This window comes from Macaca thibetana, chromosome 1, assembly GCF_024542745.1.
Source record: "Macaca thibetana thibetana isolate TM-01 chromosome 1, ASM2454274v1, whole genome shotgun sequence".
NCBI classification, from domain to species: Eukaryota; Metazoa; Chordata; class Mammalia; order Primates; family Cercopithecidae; genus Macaca; species Macaca thibetana.
Window position 1 is genome coordinate 193,191,330 of NC_065578.1, and position 19,477 is coordinate 193,210,806.

The 19,477-nt window shown below is 33.2% G+C and overlaps 1 protein-coding gene across 5 annotated transcripts in view; it reads left to right on the forward strand.

Moving 5' to 3' along the window:
• The window catches only part of KIFAP3 (kinesin associated protein 3), a 158,730-nt gene that overhangs the window by 75,052 nt on the left and 64,201 nt on the right, over nucleotides 1-19,477 (forward strand). For all 5 annotated transcript variants that reach the window (XM_050783882.1, XM_050783907.1, XM_050783900.1 and 2 more), the window contains one exon: nucleotides 12,917-13,017. In XM_050783882.1, the coding sequence (XP_050639839.1) occupies nucleotides 12,917-13,017 (101 nt within the window). The remainder of the gene's footprint in view (nucleotides 1-12,916; nucleotides 13,018-19,477) is intronic.

The following is a 19,477-nucleotide window of genomic DNA, read 5'->3' on the forward strand; positions in this document are numbered from 1 at the left end:
ATTGCCAAAGCCAATGGTCAATTTCTAGTACTCATATTACTCAACCTATGAGCAGTATTTGTTACAGTTCCCTCCTTTAACTTTTTCCATTGGTTTTCCAGGACTCAGTACTCTTAATAGCTTTCCTCCTAAATATCCAATCCTTCTCTGCTTCCTTTTCTGCTTCCACCTCTTCTTTCCAATTTCTCAGCATTAGAATGCCCCCAGGACTTAGTCCTTGGACTTTATCTATGCTTGTTACTTTGCTGACTTCATTCATTCCATTTAAATAGTCTGCCTATACTGACGACTCCTAAATAGCAATAGAAATAATCTCAGCCTCCTCCCTGATTTTCTTGGTCCAGATATTACTACTTGGATGCCTTATTAGCATCTGAGATTTAACAGGTTCAAAATTAAGCTCCCGATCTCTACCCTACCCTCACCTCAATTTACTATTTTCACAGTCTTTCTCATGTCAGTAAATGGTAACTTCATCTTTCTAGTTAACTGGACCAAAACTGGAGGAATTATCCTCAATCCTTTTCTTTCCCTCCTGTACTTTATCCAAACTCTTAGGAATCCAGTCAGCTATATCTTCAAAATATAGCTGCTACCCCATAGTACTTAATCATCATTGAATATAAATTCCATATAATTATCTTGTTTATTACCTATGCACCACCACCCACCTCCCGTGTTCACCCTCCAAGCCCCGTCAGCATAAGCTCCATGACAATATGGAGTTCCATCAAGTCTTGGCTAACATGTAGGAAGAGGCAGATGAAGAATATTGAAGCACCATTAGCATGGCACTTCTTCACTTCTTTACTCCTAGTACCTAGAACAATGTCTAGCACATTGTATGTTCTCAATAAATATTTGGTGGCTGGTTAGAGGGATGAATGGATGAAAGGATGAAAGGAACACATGAAAGGAAAGAACATCAAAGGAACTGAGCTTGAGTCTTCCCTTTGCCCTTTATTACCTGAGTGACTTTAGGCACGTCATCAGTTGATCTTCACTAAACCTTTCGTCTTATTTAAAAAATTAGGGGATAAAATAGGTCCTATCTCACAGGTTTGTTCTGAGAATTAGGTGAGAGAATAAACATATATTTATTTGATAACTAGAAAGTCGTGTACAAATGTTAGTCATGATAAGGAGGAAGAAAAGGAAGGGAAAGACTTGAGGGGGCTAATGGTTGCCAAATGAGAGATCAGGGAGACAGAAAACAATTTGCTTCACAGTTTTGAGTATTTCTAGACCTGATTATAGAGGGTTTGTTATAGAGTGTTTGTTTTAAACATTGAAATAACACCTTAATTTCACTTATATTTTATGCCTTTCTCATGTATCAGTGAATTCAGTGCAGGAATCTTCTAATACAGTGATACTCAAAGTGTGGTCCATGGACCAATACTTGGTCTATTTGTTATTAGTTGTTACTGGTCTATAATGAGTAAGTCCAAAAATTGAAAGTAAGCACTTAGACACATATAGCAGTTTGACTGAATAAGATTTTGTCTGCTGAATGTAATAATAAAAATTTACATCTTCTGTTTTATATATCTTTTGTTTAATTTCATTTTTATTAATAAGATAATATAATACATAATATAATAAGTATTATAATAAAATAATAATAATATAATAAAATAATTTAATAAAAATGTTAGGGGAAGAAATCAAAAACCTGGCTCACCACCACAGATAGTTTGAGAACTACTGTTCAAATAGATGAAATGACGGTCTTAATCCTAGGTTAGTAAACTGTTCTTTAAACGTATTCAGAAGTCCATATAATTTGAACCCAGTATCACAAAGTTACCCTGCCTTCGGATACCTCCTTAGCTCATTTATAAGCAGAGATGAGAATGTTTCTCATCCTTAAAAACTGAGGAATTAGTAGTGTTACCCATAGATGTTGCTAAGTTTTTCTATACTTACAGTAATTATAATAGCTATAAATTGAGTCAATCATCTGGTGTATTTAACTTGTGTTAAGCATTTTCATATATAATTTATAACCATATGCAAATTAAATAAAAAATTTAACTAACTACGACATATTTCTTAAAGTTATCTTTTAATCAACAGAGCCACCCTGGTCAGTGATAAATGTATGCCACTGAAAGCTACTAGTATGAAGGTTTGAACCATCATTTAAATTTTGATTCTGAGTTCTAACTGTGTAAATTTTGATTCTTCTAACTTAGTTTTAAGTCTGTGCCAGTGTGCATGGCTGGCTTATGCAGAAACTAACGTTATTGGTTATGACAGGAAAATTGGGCCTCCTAAATTCAATAGCACATCAGACCTGTTTCACAATTTTATGTGAATAATTTCAAAAGGTCTAATTTTTAGTAATGTTAGACCATATTGTCTTCATTGGAAGACAAATTAGAGTTTCTAGGGTGTTCCAAATTGATATAAATGTTTCTGTATTCTGTGAATAGACCCAAAATTGATTTTGAGAGTAAGAATGGCACCTGATTCATTTTTGTCTAGATTACATTTAGGTAATATGGGTTTGGGGCATTTTACAGGGCTGTAGAAAGGTTTTATCAGCATGTAAGGAGTCAGACCAGGTCAAGAGTTAAGTGATAAATGTTTGATTTCTTCCGGTTTAGACAAGTCTGATTTCCCTTATTGTTGGAGATCACCAGAGCAGATACTGTTGAACTCTAAACTTTGATCATATAAAAATTAAGGGTTATTTCCTTTGACCATTCTGTCATATGTCTTTAAAAGAAAATTGACAAAGTTAACTTCTGAACACCTTTGAAATTTTTTCACAATGTTAAATCACTTGTTTACTTTATATTAATATAATCTAATTTTTAATTTACCAACAGCATCATGAAGAATGAAAAAATAAAACTTTGTTTTGTGAAGAAGGCAACATTTTGCCTTTTCTGACTTATTAAAAACTGGAAGTGGTCAGAGTAATGATTTCCAAGCAAAATGAAGTGTTTTTCATTTTTTTGAAACTAGGTTGCCTTTATGATAGTTTCTTTAAGAAACTTAAAGTAGATTTTTTAAAAAATAAATTGGTTTGGTTGGTCTGTTTATTACCAAACTGTTACGGAATTTCACACATCTGTTTCCGAACACAACTCCTCATAGACTACTACACTGTTTCTCAATTTTAATAGGCCTCATTTATCCTATAAATAAACCTACATTTTCTTACCTGATCAAGTGAGCAAACAATAGGGGTCAGATGTGGCAAACAGTTTAACAGAAAGCACATGTCTCGCCGTCAGGGTGAGGTAGAGTCATATCAGGATTGCTTGAAGTTATTAATGGCAGTAAAATTTATGCTTCCTCCTGTTTTCCCAATTAAATCAAGAAGCCTTTTTTTCTTAAGATTCTTCTATCACCAGCTGGTTCCAATACTGTGTGTGTGAATATTGCCTAGGGTGTCTCCATTTCTAGATGGTAAAATTTGGCAAAAGCATATTAAGTCAATGATGTGGACATAAAGGCTAGAAAGCACTCATCATTAAGGGCTTTATTTTGGTCCTTATCATTTGTACCACAAGTATGTGTATTCTTTAGGGCTTATTGCAAATAACTTGTATTGTCTGGATGTAATAAAAATTCTACAGAGGACATAATAAAATAATTGAAGACATGTTGAAAAATAAGCTGTGTGGCCAAATGTGCAGTTGTATATACTAAAAAAAATGAAAATCCATCAAAAAGGTTGTATATAAGAGTACTCATTTAGTGAATATCTCTAAAAACAGAGTGTTTAGCTTACCGGTAGATCTGCAATGTTAGTTTCTCATACTTTTAAAATTAAGTAATTGGACATAAAAAATTATCCGTGAATCACTGTACCTCAGAAATGATTGTTGTACTTAATGTTTTCATACTGATCTTTGTAACCTATAAATTATGTTATTTTTTCCCCTTAACTGTTGCTTAACAGCTGTTAGTTTTTATCTGTTCATCTCAAATCTTGACTATAGACAAATCTATTATAAAACAGATCATCCAGTATAGTTACAGTCTTAAACATTGGTCTGTGCAAATTCAAGTTTAAACTAAGGCTATCTGTTTATACTGAGTATATATCTGCAGTATATGCTCTAATAAGCATAAAATTATATGGAAATGTATCAAAGATGTTCTGGTATAATTTCAATATGTTTTTAGCCTATGTCAGTGTAGTTAACATGTTCAATAATTGTCACACTTATCTTTTAAGTGGTGGTTTTCACCTGTGGCATTTTCACTGTATTGATAGAACTTTAGGGGCTCTAAGTCCATAATAAATGTAAAGACACCTGCAAATTTTGAAGCATGTTGTATTCATATAGACTTTCCAGGGGTAATATATCACCTTAATGCTGTTCTATCCTAATATGGGTGTGCTTATATTCCCACTTCTCTTATCTTCAGGGAGCCTTTGTGACATCAAAGGGAGTGTTCTACTTTGAAAGAAGACATAGCGTATAGAAGAGAATGAGAATCTGGCTAATAATGTGGCCCATAACTTGTGTTCTCACTTTGTTTTCACAGTGTTGGGCTGGGTCTACTGCAGAAACAGAAATTTGGTTTTTGAGTTCTCGTGTTCAGAACTTGTTTCTGCTTGACTGAACTGTGAATGAAAAATCCCAACTGTCTTACAAAATTAGTAATTGAACGGTGTTTTTACTAATCACTTCAGAGATGAAAAAACTGAAGACATTTTAAAATTCAAAACCCATCAGCATGTGTTTTGCCCTTTAATTGGCAGAAAATCGATTGTGAGAGCAGCCCAGAAAGCTGATTTTTTTCTCCTTCAGCTGCTCCAGCTGAACTACAAGCTGTAAATTTCTTTAAAAAGAAAAAAAGATGCAATGTTTCTTATAAACTCTTGAATGTACTTTATAAGTGCAATAATTCTCACAAAATCAGTTACTGGAGTTAATGACCAGTTTGTTAAGGCATTAACTGCCCTCAGCTGGGAATGACCAATTTGAGGGGAATGGCTGCACAAATGCTAAGATAATTCAGTAACACTTTCAAATAATGATCCAGCTAATTAACGGTGAATTCCTGTGGAAATCCTATCGAAGTACTTATGACCTTTGCATTTAATAGCCAGTGAGTTCATCATGATTCATGTTTATTACCATAAATACCAAAGGAATCATAATGACTAGGCCATTTTTTTTCCTACCCTGCCCTTATTACTTGAACAGATTTGACTAATCCACCTCCAGTCATTAAGAACATAGCTCTCAAGATACTCAGTCTTTTCACTGCCCTTGCTTAAAATTCACAGAGCGTTTGGTGCTGTGCCAGCATGCCGACTATTGGCAGCCTGTTTCTACTTGGGATGCCATTAGAGAATAATTGATGTCTTTATGTCTTAAAGGAGCCTTTTTGAAATGTCTGCCATTTGTAGGATGTAGAGGAATCATAGCTGGTTAGCTAGAGTTTATGGCTTCTAGTCATGAATTCTTATGGGAAAATCATACCCTCCAATCCTCATTTCTTGTAGGAATTCACTTAGGGTATATAAGATTTTTTTCTTGGGCTTTATTTTGTAAGAACTCAGATGTTCTTTCAGTGAATGAAGAAGACTATTAGTTTACAATAAAGGATAAGATCTTTATTTTACTTAGACCATTTAATCTCTCTAATAGCTGTTTATTGCTATGTGATCTGCAAATTATCCTTTAAGTCATAATAATAAATGTTGGCTGCCAAAGAGCCTTTACTTTCTCTGCAGAGCTGTGTTTGAATAGATGAATTCAGGTTATTTCCAGACATCTTCCCACTCCAGGTACTCACTTTTGTTCTAAAATGCCTTGTCTTTTTTGTTGTAGGTGTCAGATATCTGCTAGATGCCATGAACTTATAGGCCACATTTTTATTAAGTGTTGATTATTTATGTAATCATTTATGATTCAGTGAATAAGATACATATGGTTTATATACTGTAGTCTTCCTATATTGAAATTATTTAGAAGAGAAAGAAAATATGTGATTTGTAACTGTAGAACTAGAATCATCAAGATAATATATGGGTAACAAGACCGTTTATAAAATATTTACATATTTTTCTGAATAAAAGGCCAAATGCCAGTTTATATCTTTTTCATTCCCTAACTAAATACAAAAAGGGGGGAAAATTAAATTTATAGTTATTTGTAAATCAATTGTTTGAATTCTAGGGGAACCTTCACCCAGATAAAATCCGGAAGACACATTAGCAACTTGGGTTAGATAGATCCCTGAATACAATATTATAGTTCCTTAGCTCTGTCATCACCTCCTTTCATACTCTTTCCTCAAGAAAAAAAAAAAGTGTGTGTGTGTGTGTGTGTGTATATACATATATATATAGTTGGTGCAATACTAGTTGTAGTCCTATTTCTTTTGTTCAGTTGTGTTCAGCTAAAACATGGGGGAAACACCTCTGCTCATACAGGTTTTATTTGTCTGGGATATGCTGTTTAAAGGTAAATGAAAGAGGGTAGCTAATTGTGAGATTTCTCTTCTATGTCCTCAGACTTCTGTCTGTTCTTTCATCTGCTTGATAGCCCATCACCTCCATGACTGTTCCCCACTTTAGGAGTGAAAGTAAGTTCCGTTAAAAGAAGGAAACGTGAAAGGATAAGAGATTTTGCAATGTGCCTGTGGAGGGGGGGATTGAGAAGGGATCATTTTCTTTAGTAAAGTTTTTTCTTTTTTTTTTCCCCATTAAGGAATTTATAACTGTGAGAGTGAGAGAATGATCATGGGTTCTTATTACATATGGGTCACTGAGTAGAGCCTCAGGTATAAGATGATTCTCCTAAGCCTAAATTTTATGAACAGCAGAATTGTTTGTTTGTGTTTTTTCTTTTTTTCTTTTTTTTTTTTTTTTTTTTTTTTTTTTGAGATGAAGTCTCACTCAGCCACCCAGGCTGGAGTGGAGTAGTACAATCTTGGCTTACTGCAACCACTATCTCCCAGATTCAAGCTATTCTCACATCTCAGCTTCCCAAGTAGCTGGGATTACAGGCACCTGCCATTATGCCTGGCTAATTTTTATATTTTAGTAGAGACGGGGTTTCACCATGTTGGCCAGGCTGGTCTTGAACTCCTGTACTCAGGTAGTCCACACACCTTGGCCTCCCAAAGTGTTAGGATTATAGGCGTGAGCCACTGCATCCAGCCAAACAGCAGAGCTGTATAGGAAAATGACTAGTAGAAAGGTAAGTGGCTCAGCCACAGGCTCAGAGAATACCTCTGAACCGTGTCTAGCTCATCTCAGAAATCTTGGCTACCTTTCCAACTTACTTTACTTCTAACTACAGTTCAAGTCTTGAAAGTAAAAAATACAAAGCATCATATATATTAGGAATACATGATAGTACTGTTGTATTGGTAAAACAAAAAATATTATTGTCAACATAATAATGATAATAATAAATGATATTTATCAAATTGGTTTATTGTACATCAAACTTAGTGCTAATTGCTTTACCAGGATCCTCTCATCCAATCCTCCCACAACCTTTTCAGGTAGGTACAGTTATTATCCCATTTTTACAGGTGATGAAACTGAAACACAGAATTTAAATAACATTCACAAGGCTGTATAGCTAATGAGTGGAAGAGCCACAGATTGAACCCGAGCAGTCTGCCTCCAGAGCCTGAGCTGTCAACCAATGTTAGAGTATAGCTTTTATCAGTCTACCTACATTTTAAGCTTCTAGCCCTTGTTTCTCTCATAAAATCACAGATTGATAGCAGTTATTGTCCAATTTAGTGAGAGTGAGTTTCAGAACTTAGGCTGCTGTAGGTCTAGTCCTTAAAACTACTTGGGGGATAATGCAGTTTGCCCCATGAAGAACTTATTTCATCCATTAGAACCTGCTGTATCTGGGCACAGGCCCTCTGAGAAATATCTGATTGCATTTCTCCATTTCATCTCTTATCTTCACCACTGCCAATCTTCTTACCCTTTTCCCCAAGAGTCCCAGATCCAGCAGATCCTACAGAGTCCCTCTAGGTGCATCTCCTTCCTGTACTTTGCCCTAAGGAATGATAATGATAACTTACATTTATTTGGCATTATTGTTTTCCCTCTTTCTGCTGCCTCCTGGAAGGCTTGCTTAAAAGTGCATACATGCACTTTATAGTCAGACCTAGGTTTGAATCTCAGATTCACATCTGTGTTTCCTTTTGAAAGGGTCATAGCCTTAGTGAATGTCATTGCCTCATCTCTGAATCAAAGATAATACCGACCCCTTTAATTACTTGTAAGGTATAAATGACAAAAACTATGTTGAACATGCAATAGGAAAAATACCATTGTTTGTTTAACCCTTTCTCTTTAACCTTCTCTCAAAGAATTGTGGTATAAGAAAGATTAACTGTCCATAGCCTTATGTCCCTAGAGCTTCTCTTAACTTCAGTCCTTTAGTTTTTAGCAAACTTTTGGATATAATGATCATTTTAGATGAGTATTATAGGAAATTGGAAACATATTCAGAGTTTTTTAAATAGAGGATCACAGAGAGAGAAGTAGGAAGATGTGGGAGAACTGTAAGGAGCTTTCACCTTTGGCCATAAGTGTGAAGAGAAAAGGAAAATGAGAAAGTACATAAGAGCAGAGTTAGGACTGGCTGCAAAATGAATCATCCTATTTTTGGAAATTAGACATTTAGTTTTGCCATATAAAATTAATATAAATTGTTATATCTGAGAACTGCTTCTTATTTATATTATTTATCTGCCAGTAGAAATTATTATAATTTTAGGACTCTTCTCTGTACCTTCTATTCTAACAGATACACTTTATCCTGAGTTGGCCTTTGGAAGCTACACACACACACACACACACACACATGCAAGCTATATGTATACATACATGTATATAAAATTAATTAGAGAATTTCCCTTGTTATTCTTTAAATTATTTTAGCTTCTCCCAATGTTCAGGAATTTCTTGTTCTTTTAATGTAATACCTGTTTTTGAAGGTGAGTCTTTCCTTCCCTTCCTCTCACCTTACATGAATGATGTGCCACCTCAGGACATTGCTTTTTAGAATTTTTTCATTGACATAAACAGCAGACAGATTCTCCTAGAGTATAGAATAGTTTCCTGTTTCCTTCCTATCGTCACATTGAATTTTAATGTTTGATTATTTACTTTGTTATTGAAGAATCTTTTATATTGGTTATCGATTTCTCTTTGTTTCTTTTACCATTTAATAAGTTGTATTACTTGGAATCCTACTTTTCAGTGAATCCATTACATAGAGAAAATATCTTCAAATATTTTGTAAAAATCAAGTAGGACTAGGACTTATCCACAGCTGAATGACATAGAAAATAACTGGAATCACAGGGAAAGAAAGACTTTCCTTCAGAATGTTAGAGTTTGCTTTAAAACTGTTTGAAAAGATTTTCAAATATCTCAATTTCCAGGGGAAAAAAATAACGTGAGATACAGTCTGACCAAGACTAAGGGATTCCTATCTTCTTGGAGAATAAAGTTGGAGTTTTTCATGTTTAACCTACATATCATGAGAACCTGTTTAAATGTTAAGTTTTGCTATGGCAAATGTGCTTTATACTAGAATAAGTATAAATTGATGCCTTCAACAGTATAAAAATGTAGTCTGTTAAAATCTAACATTAAAATTGATAAATCTTACATGTTTAGATTGCTCCAAACTCGAGGACAAAGTTGTTGGGGTTGAGAACATTTATTTTGTCTGCACTTTTCTCTTACTTGGAGCAATTTCACAATTTTTACCTACTTCCCTCCAAATAAAATTCTAACCCCTAAACAAAGACTTTAAATGTTTTTTTCTCCCACATTACTTTATCTTAGCTTTATTTTAACCTTAGTCAATAGTCATTATCCTTAGAGCCTACCTCTGACTCTAATTCAGCTTCTCTCTTCTTTATAAATTTTGTAGTAAAGCTCTTCAAACAATAGAAGAAATGCGAAATTTACCTTAAATGATTTGACTTGGGCTCTCTATTCTGTAAATTTTCTATAAATTTAATTTTTCTATAAATAATGCTATAGGGAAAAATTAAAAATAGATGAAATAAATATTAGTTCATATAAATAAAATGTGTTTCCTGTATATGTTGTATTCCAAGTAGTTGAATTAGTGAATTTATAGATTTTATTTAAGGTGAAAATGCTTACTAGTGTCCGTTCATCTGAAAAACATACATTGTTTTTATCTTATCCCAAGGAGTTGTTGTTACTGCTATTGTAAGCAAGAGGAAATAGACTTTAGCCTAACAATTTTGAAAATCTAAAAGCCTGGATTTAAAAAGTAGTATATTTTTAAAACAAGTTTAATTCTCTCATATATCAGTGTCTATCAGTCTTTTATACCTGATAATATCTTATATAGAAAACAGTTTTACCTTGTGATATAAAAATGTTGAATACCAAAGGCATCAAATGAGGGAAAAAAAATGTTTGAGAGTGGTATTGTAACATTACCTGGTAAAGATTTGGGAATCAGAGAGACCTGTGTTTAAATCCCCACTCAACCACTTACAAGGCTGTGTAGCAAATATTTATTTTTCTGTAAACTTCAGATTTCTCATCTGAAACATAGGGATGATAAGACCTATTTGACAGATTGTTTTGAGATTCAATGCCATGCAGTGTCAAAGCGTAACTGTGTTAATAAAATGATGTACTATTAACACAATCCCCCTGTGATAGGTACTTTCCATCTGGGGATAATACAGTGAATAAAGTCCTTGCTTTCCCTGAGTGGTCTAATGTTAGATAAATATATCCTGTAAAGTATATTCAGGAGATCAGAGAGACTCTATATTTTTGCTTATTTTTTTTTTTTTTTTTTTTTTTTGAGACAGAGTTCTTACTCTGTTGCCCGGGCTGCTGCAGTGCATTATCTCGAGCCACTGCAACCCCATTACAAGGCTGTTTAAGCAAATATCTCCTGCTCAGCCTATCTACTACCTGGATACTACAGATTTCGCATCAACCATCTGAACAGTGGGATGGGTCAAAGTCTATTTGATTTATGTGATTGTTTTGAATTCAATGCCCTCCCCCCCTGTTTAGCATGTCTCTTGATATGTAGTAACTGTTTAATAAATGATTACTATTAACCAATCAACAATTATTAAATACCTTCTCTGTGCTAGGTACTATTCTTGCATCTGGGGATAATACAGTGAATAAAGTCCTTGCTTTCCTGGAGGTTATATGTTAGATAAATATATCAAATGGTAAGGAAATTCGAAGTAAATTCAGGAGATAGAGGGTCACTATATTTTTTGCTTAATTTTTTTTTTTTTTTTTTTTTTTTTTTGAGACAGAGTTCTTACTCTGTTGCCCGGGCTGGCTTGCAGTGGCATGATCTCGGCTCACTGCAACCTCCACCTCCCGGGTATAAGCGATTCTCCTGCCTCAGCCTCTCTAGTACCTGGTACTACAGACGCACACCACCACATCCAGCTAATTTTTATATTTTTAGTAAAGACAGGGTTTCCGTGTTGGCCAGGTTGGCCTCAAATTCCTGACCTCAAGCAATCCACTTGCCTCAGCCTCTCAAAGTGCTGGGATTACAGGCATGATCCTTCAAAGACCTCCTGAAACGGAATACTTCTGTCTCAAATCTTATCTGTCTCGAATTCTGAACCCCTTTTAGAACTAGTAATTTCTATCTTTGACTAAATGAATTTATTTTTTCAGCTTTTATCTTTAAATGTTAAAAATAGAATCAATCAGCAGATACTTATTGAACAATTTCCATGTTCTACGCTAGGCCTTGTGAGAATACCAGTTTAGGGCTGGGTGTGGTGGCTAACACCTATAATCCCAGCACTTAGGGAGGCCAAGGTGGGCGGATCATGAGGTCAGGAGTTCGAGACCAGCCTGGTCAATATGGTGAAACCCCGTCTCTACTAAAAATACAAAAAAAATTAGCCAGGCATGGTGGTAAATGCCTGAATCCCAGCTACTCAGGAGGCTGAGGCAGGAGAATACCTTGAACCTGGGAGGCAGAGGTTGCAGTGAGCCAAGATCATACCACTGCACTCTAACCTGGGTGACAGAGTGAGACTCTGTCTCTTAAAAAAAAAAAAAAGAAAGAAAGAAAAGAAAAAGAAAATACCAGTTTATTTCCTCTAAAGAATTTCTAACTACTTGGGAATATCTTCGGGATTTCTCATAGCCCAGAATTTTCAAAAAGGATATTGTTTTTTGGATAAAATTTTTAGTTAAGCAACTTTTCTGGCTCTAGTTTTATCATTGACTTTGAGATCATAAGTAGGTCCTTAAAATATATTCTGTCTGAAAGCAGTTAGGATTAAATGATATATTGAAGTCCCATTTTGTTTTTCAAATCTTGATATGTATTCACTTTTTTTCAGTTTCATGGCATATAAAACCAGAATAATCTTACCTTAGAAGTTCTGAGACATTCTTCATACTATATTTAGGTTATGTTATAGCCTATAGCATTTTATGGTCATATATTTTATTTTTTTGTTATAACTACTACTTTACTTCTTTCATCATTTGGATGATATTTTCAGTTTCTGGTTCATAGAAATATGCTCTTTTATTTACTATTTCTAATACATCACCACTGTCAGTGAACTATATTAATCACATATTTTGATAAAACAGTAAAGATGAGGAGGCTAATGACCCAATTGTTTTTATATTGGACTCATGAAAATAATTAATTATTAGGGTTAATTGTCTTTCAAAACTATACCTTGGAAAATAGACATTCTGTCTTGGAAATTAGTGATGTTTCACATATAACATAAATATGCTTGCTCTAAACTTTGGATATGAAATAGCTCAAAATATTTTTCAGATTAAGTTTGTATAAGGATTTTATTCAGTAGTTTAAGTTGTAGTACATTGAGTGTGCTGTACAAAAAAATATGTGTTTATGGCATCATCACCGTGATGTTTTATTCCTAGGCAATGACAACTACAAACAAATAGCAATGTGTGTTCTTTACCACATAAGCATGGATGACCGCTTTAAATCAATGTTTGCGTACACTGACTGTATACCACAGGTAAGTGGTTTAAGTGTTTTAAGAAAAACATTTAAGAAATATATATTTTTTTACTCTTTTCTCTTGATTTGTCAAGATTTTCTCTCTTAAAAAGTTCTTAATAATGCTACAAATTTATTATAGAAATTTGAGGAAGTACAGAACTGTATAAAAACGAAAATAACTTTCCATTATCCCAAATGTAGAGATAACTATTTAATACTTTGGTACACTTATCTCTACATACTTAAAAAATAATGTATTGAGATTATATGGTATATATAATATTTACATATTGCTTTATTAATATATCATAATTATACCCATGTCACTGAACATTCTTCAAAAATTATTTTTAATAGTTGTATAACATTCTATTACATGGATATACCATAATTTAAATATTGTTAAATTGTATGTTTAGGTTTTTTCCAATTTATCACGTAAAAATACATGTAAGCAAATGAAAATGATGTGAGATATCATATTTGTAAATGCTTCTCCACATCTCTGAATGTTTCTTTAGCTTAAATTCCTAAGAGTAGGATAGCTAAGTCAAAAGATAATGAAAACTTCTGTTTTTGTTTTGGCCAAAATATCTTCTAAGAAAACATAAGTTTTTATTTCCAGCTAACATTTAATTTTTAACAACACTGGATATTATTGTTCTTCTAAATATGTGGTGGTTCATTATTTCTTTTTGTTTGCATTTCCATGAATATTGGTGAGGTTGAACATTTTTTCATGTGTTTATTATCCATATTCTCTTACAGATTATTCACGTCTCTTGCCAGTCTGTCTGTCTGTCCGTCCTTCCTTCCTTCCTTCCTTCCTTTTTATTTATTTATTTATTTTTTTTTTTGAGACAAGATCTTGCTCTGTTACCCAGGCTAAAGTTCAGTGGTACAGTCATAGCTCACTGGAGCCTTAAAATACCTAGGCTCAAGCAATCCTCCTGCCTCAGCCTCATAGGTAGCTAGGACTACAGGTGTGCACCACCATGACTAGTTAATTTTTTAATTTTTTTTATTTTATTTTTTGTACAGACAGGGTTGGGCTTTCTTGCCCAGGACAGTCTCAAACTCCTGGCTTTAAGTAATCCTCCCTGCTTGTCCTCCCAAAGTGCTGGGATTGCAAGTGTGAGCCATCAAAATGGGCCTTCCCAATTTTTTAATTGATTTGTTAATATTTTTATTATTAAATAAGATCAATGTATATAATAACTATTTTAATTTTATGTTACAAATATTGCTTAAGCTTGTCACGTGTCCTTTAATTTTGTTTATGTTTAATATTAATAGATTTAATTGCTTTGCATTCTCTGATGGGAAAATGTTTCATCAAAATTCTTTTATTTTATACAACTGCTCTCAAGAAAGTTTTTTGCTGTGATTCAGTGGCTAGATATGTATCATATGTTAGGTCTTAATAGACCTAAATAAATATCTGTCCTAAATGTCTTGAAGGAGTTTATTGATTTTTTTGTAACATAGACTGTATGTTATAAGGGTAGAGATTCTGTACATAGTAACAATTTTACTCTTAGGGAATTAGCATTCATAGGATCACTGTTGTGTCATTAATCTTTATTAAACTACCTTCCACTAATTTGAATTATGATGATTGTAACACTAGTTGGGCTGATTTTTAATATTACGTTATTTTTTATAAAGTAGTTTTCTGAAACAAAAATTGTAGGATGTATGATATACAATAAACATACATTTAAAAACATGTTAGAAGAATATGAATAAATCATCCTTATGAAAGTAATTCCTCTTGACTCCTACTACATAATTCCTTCTTCATCTATAAAGAATTATTAAATGCATGTTACTTGAAAAATAACATGTAGTAAAAAATAGACCATAACTTTTCTTTTTATTGATTCTAATTGACTATTCTTTCATTCATTCCAAATTAGATAAAACAGTGCTAAAAATGAATTTGCTATTCGAGAATTTTAACACTTCACCTACATGTATTTAAAAAATTGATAAACTCTCTAGGGTAATTTCTTAGACTTTTATATCAGGGGATAAACTAATTATGCTTGTTTATAGGAAATAGACATCCCTAAAAGAATATATAGCATATCTTATCTAGCAAGGCAGGGTGTCTTACAGAGATAATGCATGTCAGACTATACTCAGTGCAAAGTGTAATCAAACTCTTTGTCAAACCAGTTTTCAATAAAAGAGTAGCCGTGTCAAAGGGAGATTACAGGTGATTTACTACAGTCTCACTCCATATGTTCTAAAGGTTTCTGCTTTGCAGTTTCAAAGGGTGTTCCTTTTCCGATTCCATTTTGAGTCAGAACTTCATTGACCACAGGATATGAACTGGAAAGCAGCCAAAAAATAATAATATTCTTGCCGAGATTGACTGTTTTTATCCAGATTTAGATTTTAAAGAGAATAACATTAAATAAAAGTGAAATATATGCAATCCAAGAAGAAATAGGAAACTTATTTATACAATTTTGAATTTGGAGTTATCGTGTTCTTCTAGAATGTATAATCTCAAATATAAAATGTAAAATTTTATTTTAAATGAAAGAATCAGAAATAAGAGTCTGTCTAGGTTGCTTTTTAGATATTGTTATTATTGCAATTTAAAACTTTGTATACAGAAAATTCTCCCATACCTTTTCAGGAACAACATCCATGCATATTTTCTTACCAGACAGTTTTCTAACATCAAACATGTATGCAGTGAAGTTTTCAGAACATGTGTAATCTGTATTTTGTGAACAACATTTTCCAAATTTAGGAGGTCAATGATTTTCGATGTTTTCTTTTTCCCATTTTTTTCTTTTTGAAATTTCAGCCCTTTAGGGAATAAGGTTGTGTTACCAAATTGTGTTGTAAACATCCTGAAGCTTCTATATGAGCTAGTATTTTGAGAAAAACAAATGATACTGTACAATATATTTGTTTCAAATATGGTATCCAGCCTATAACTTTTACTTTATAGTGCCAAATTTTACATATTTAAGGAGAAAAGTTGATGTGGTTTTATTGCCACCCAGTGCCAAGTTAATTGCAAAATAAAAGAATGATGGAAAACAAGTCAGAAATTAAATGAAATGTCCAAGTTTCCTTCAGGAATTAAAAAGGTACTCCTTTAGAGGTATTGGCTACTCAAAGTAATGTTTATAATATCAGTAAGACTTTAAACTCACTCATGAGTTTAATCAGCCACTGATTAACTTACTAAAGTCATAACCCCGGTTGGCATATCTTAGAGTTAATATAATATTCTGTTCTTTTGTAATTATGCATATTAATTTTTGCTTGGTAAAAATCCTCATGTATTGCCAGTAACATGACTTTGAAGGTAGGAAAGCAGTGGCTTAGTAGTAATTCATATTCATTTCAATGATGAAAAAGAAATTGAGTATAATCATCTTCATTAATTACATATATTAAAGGAGCTTTATAAATTTAACTATTTGAAAGTAAGATATTCTTAGTAAAATCTTTCTCACCATTTTGACCCATTTATAGTCCATTTTAAATACTGCCTATCACATGTGTTTTATAGAATAAACCTATAATGAGATTAGAATTTACTTTTAGAAAATATTTAGCATCTGGAGTGGGTGATTATATATACAACATGTCTCATAATCTCTCCCAATATTATATTGCTTTACTTCCTTTGTACTTTATTGCCTCTAGATATCTAATGTATTCTAATTTTCTTACCCTATTGTATCACTGTTCTGTAAAATTTAGGGGCCAGGTCAAGTCTTTATACATGATCTTAACGGTCTCAGTGGGTAGATTGTTTCAGGTAAGCATACTTGAGGATAACCGGGAGTTAATGGTTGTATTCTAATAATAGTTAAAAGTACACATTAACAGTTCATTGTTATTTAGACCTCTGAGATGCATGTTTTGTTTAAATGGGTGCAAATGCCATCCAGATGCTTATAAAAGTATTTATTGGTAATAGAATGGCCAATGAACGTACATGGTTAGGTAGTGATGTCATGGTGTTATTTAATATTTTATCCTAGAACAGCATGCAAGAATCTTCATAGTGATCCACATGTTTTCCACCGCAGTTGTCCTATATGGCCCCCTTTGATCTACATGCTTCTTTTTAGCTGAATGCTGGTAAACGTCCTTTCTGACAGCCCCCTTTGCTCTTGCCTGCCATTATCTGCCGAAGTTCAGAAACCAGAGCATCACTTCAAACAGGAGAGTTAGGGAGTAGCCAGTCAGAAAAGATTCCGGAGGCATGCAAAGTTCTGGTATAATCATTCAAAGATGTTTGGGTAGGGGATGGGGGTGGTAGAGTTATATGTGAATACAGAGAGCTGTGGGGGTTGGCCTCTGGTCACTGGTAAATAAGTGAAGTCAGGTGCCAGAGAGTCTAGACACAGTGATTTCAGTCATGGGTCTTTGGTATCTGATACTCAATATGGGACTTGTCTGATTGAACACTATTGCCTCTTCATCGCACAGACTGAAGCCCTTTTAGTGCTTTTCTGATAAATTAGTAAAAGATGACAATGGACATAGTTAAGACAGAACAAATCTAGTTTTAATATTTTCTAGTTGTCAGCAATTACACTTACTTTTGAAGTGCCATCATAGCAATCAAATTAAAGACATACTCTTTCATGTGGAGTTTGAACTAAACTATTGCTTTTTTAAATTTGAAAGCTTTAATTAAAATTGAAATGTTTATTTCTCTTGTTATGAAAAACTAATTCTATATCATTATGCATTCCATTTATATTTAGTCCTAATTTAGCTTGATATGCGGAATGGGAGTTGAGTAAGTTTTCGAGCCATGCATTATTTTCTAAAAATCTAGTTTCTGATTATTTATTTCTAGGTAGAATTTAATATGGAAATTACTTTAAAGAAAATTTACCTTCTGAAATAATAACCTGTAGCCCTGTGTTTAAGGCTAATTTTCATACCACAAAGGTTGATTTGAAGTAAATAATTTTTGTTAGCAATAAATACTTAGCTTGAAACATTGCTTCAATGTAACCAATTCTCAGTTTGAAAAAAATCTATAGTGGGTTTTTAATTACAGTTTAGAAAACATAGCAATTAATTAGAGGATTGTCACCTACATTTTTGGTAATTTGTAATTTAATTTTTATTGGCAATTTTATTTGTAATTTAATTTTAATTGGGCAGATAGGTAGTGAAATCTGTTAAATATATATCCAGTAAATTAAGATTATTTTACTTTTGCCCTTGAATCTTTTTTTATTCTGTGGCATTATTAAGTATTAATGATTCTTACCCAGAGATGCTATCAGTGGTAATATTTGTGGTTAAATATCTGCCCTCAGGGAGAGCACATGATACATGCCAGCCGTTCACCTGCTACAGTGTTTTGTAATTTTCAGCATACAGATCAGTGTATTTGCTTAGAATTATACCTAACAATTCTAGTGATATTGTGTTTTTTATTTAATTTAACCAAATTTAATTTTGGTTTTCAGCTGTTCATTGCTAACACATAAAAATATGATTGATTTTTGTATATTGACCACATATCATTTTTGAAATGCAGAAGTCATCTTGAACTAAGAGTAATCAAAACAAGATTTAACAGAAAGTGGTCTAAAATAAATAAATATTTATTATTCGCTGTGTTGGATTCATGAAGGCATGTTGTTCTAAAAAGGTATTGCCCTGAGATAAAACATAAGAAGTTTTTATACTATAAATTTTAGGAATAACTTCTATTTGTTGTTAACAGTTTGGGCTGAGAGAAAATTCTCTTCACATACTATACACTAAGTTAATTTGCTGATTTGACAATAATAGAAGATTAGCTTCTCTAAAACATAGCATGAAATTTGTTCATTTGTCCTTTATTATAGCAGCTATCTCTCATTATGACAAATCTAGATTACTGCTAAATGGCATAGGTAGCCTACCTTTTCCTTCTTACCTTTTTGTCTGCTGTTTTTCACACCCTCCTTCTTTTTCTCTTATCACTCAAAAAGTTCTTTTCTCATTTTATACCCATGCCCAAGTGATTGGATTTAGCCTGCAACTTCAGTTTTCAACCATATATGCCAGTTCCTAAAATTCTACCTCCAGTCCAGACATTTCTTCTAAACTCAGGCCTGCGTTTATGACTTCCTACTGAATATCTGCACTAGACTACCACATGAGCAGCTTAAACTCAACATATCTAAAACCAAAATTACCATCTTTCCTTTAAAGTTTTTTTCTACCCTAGTTTCTCCTTTTTGGTAGATGTTGGCATCACCATGTATGTCATTGCTCAGTGCATAAACTTGGAAGTCATCTTTGACTCCTCCTTTGCTTTAACTGTAACATCTAGTCAGTTACTCCATTCCATTTTGGTTCTCTTTTCTAAATATATATCTAATCAATCCTTTTATCTCTACCTAGTTCAGACACCCATCTTCTCACTTGGACTTTTCCTCTAGCATCCTACATGGTTCCCCATATTTTCTTGGAATTTTATTCTA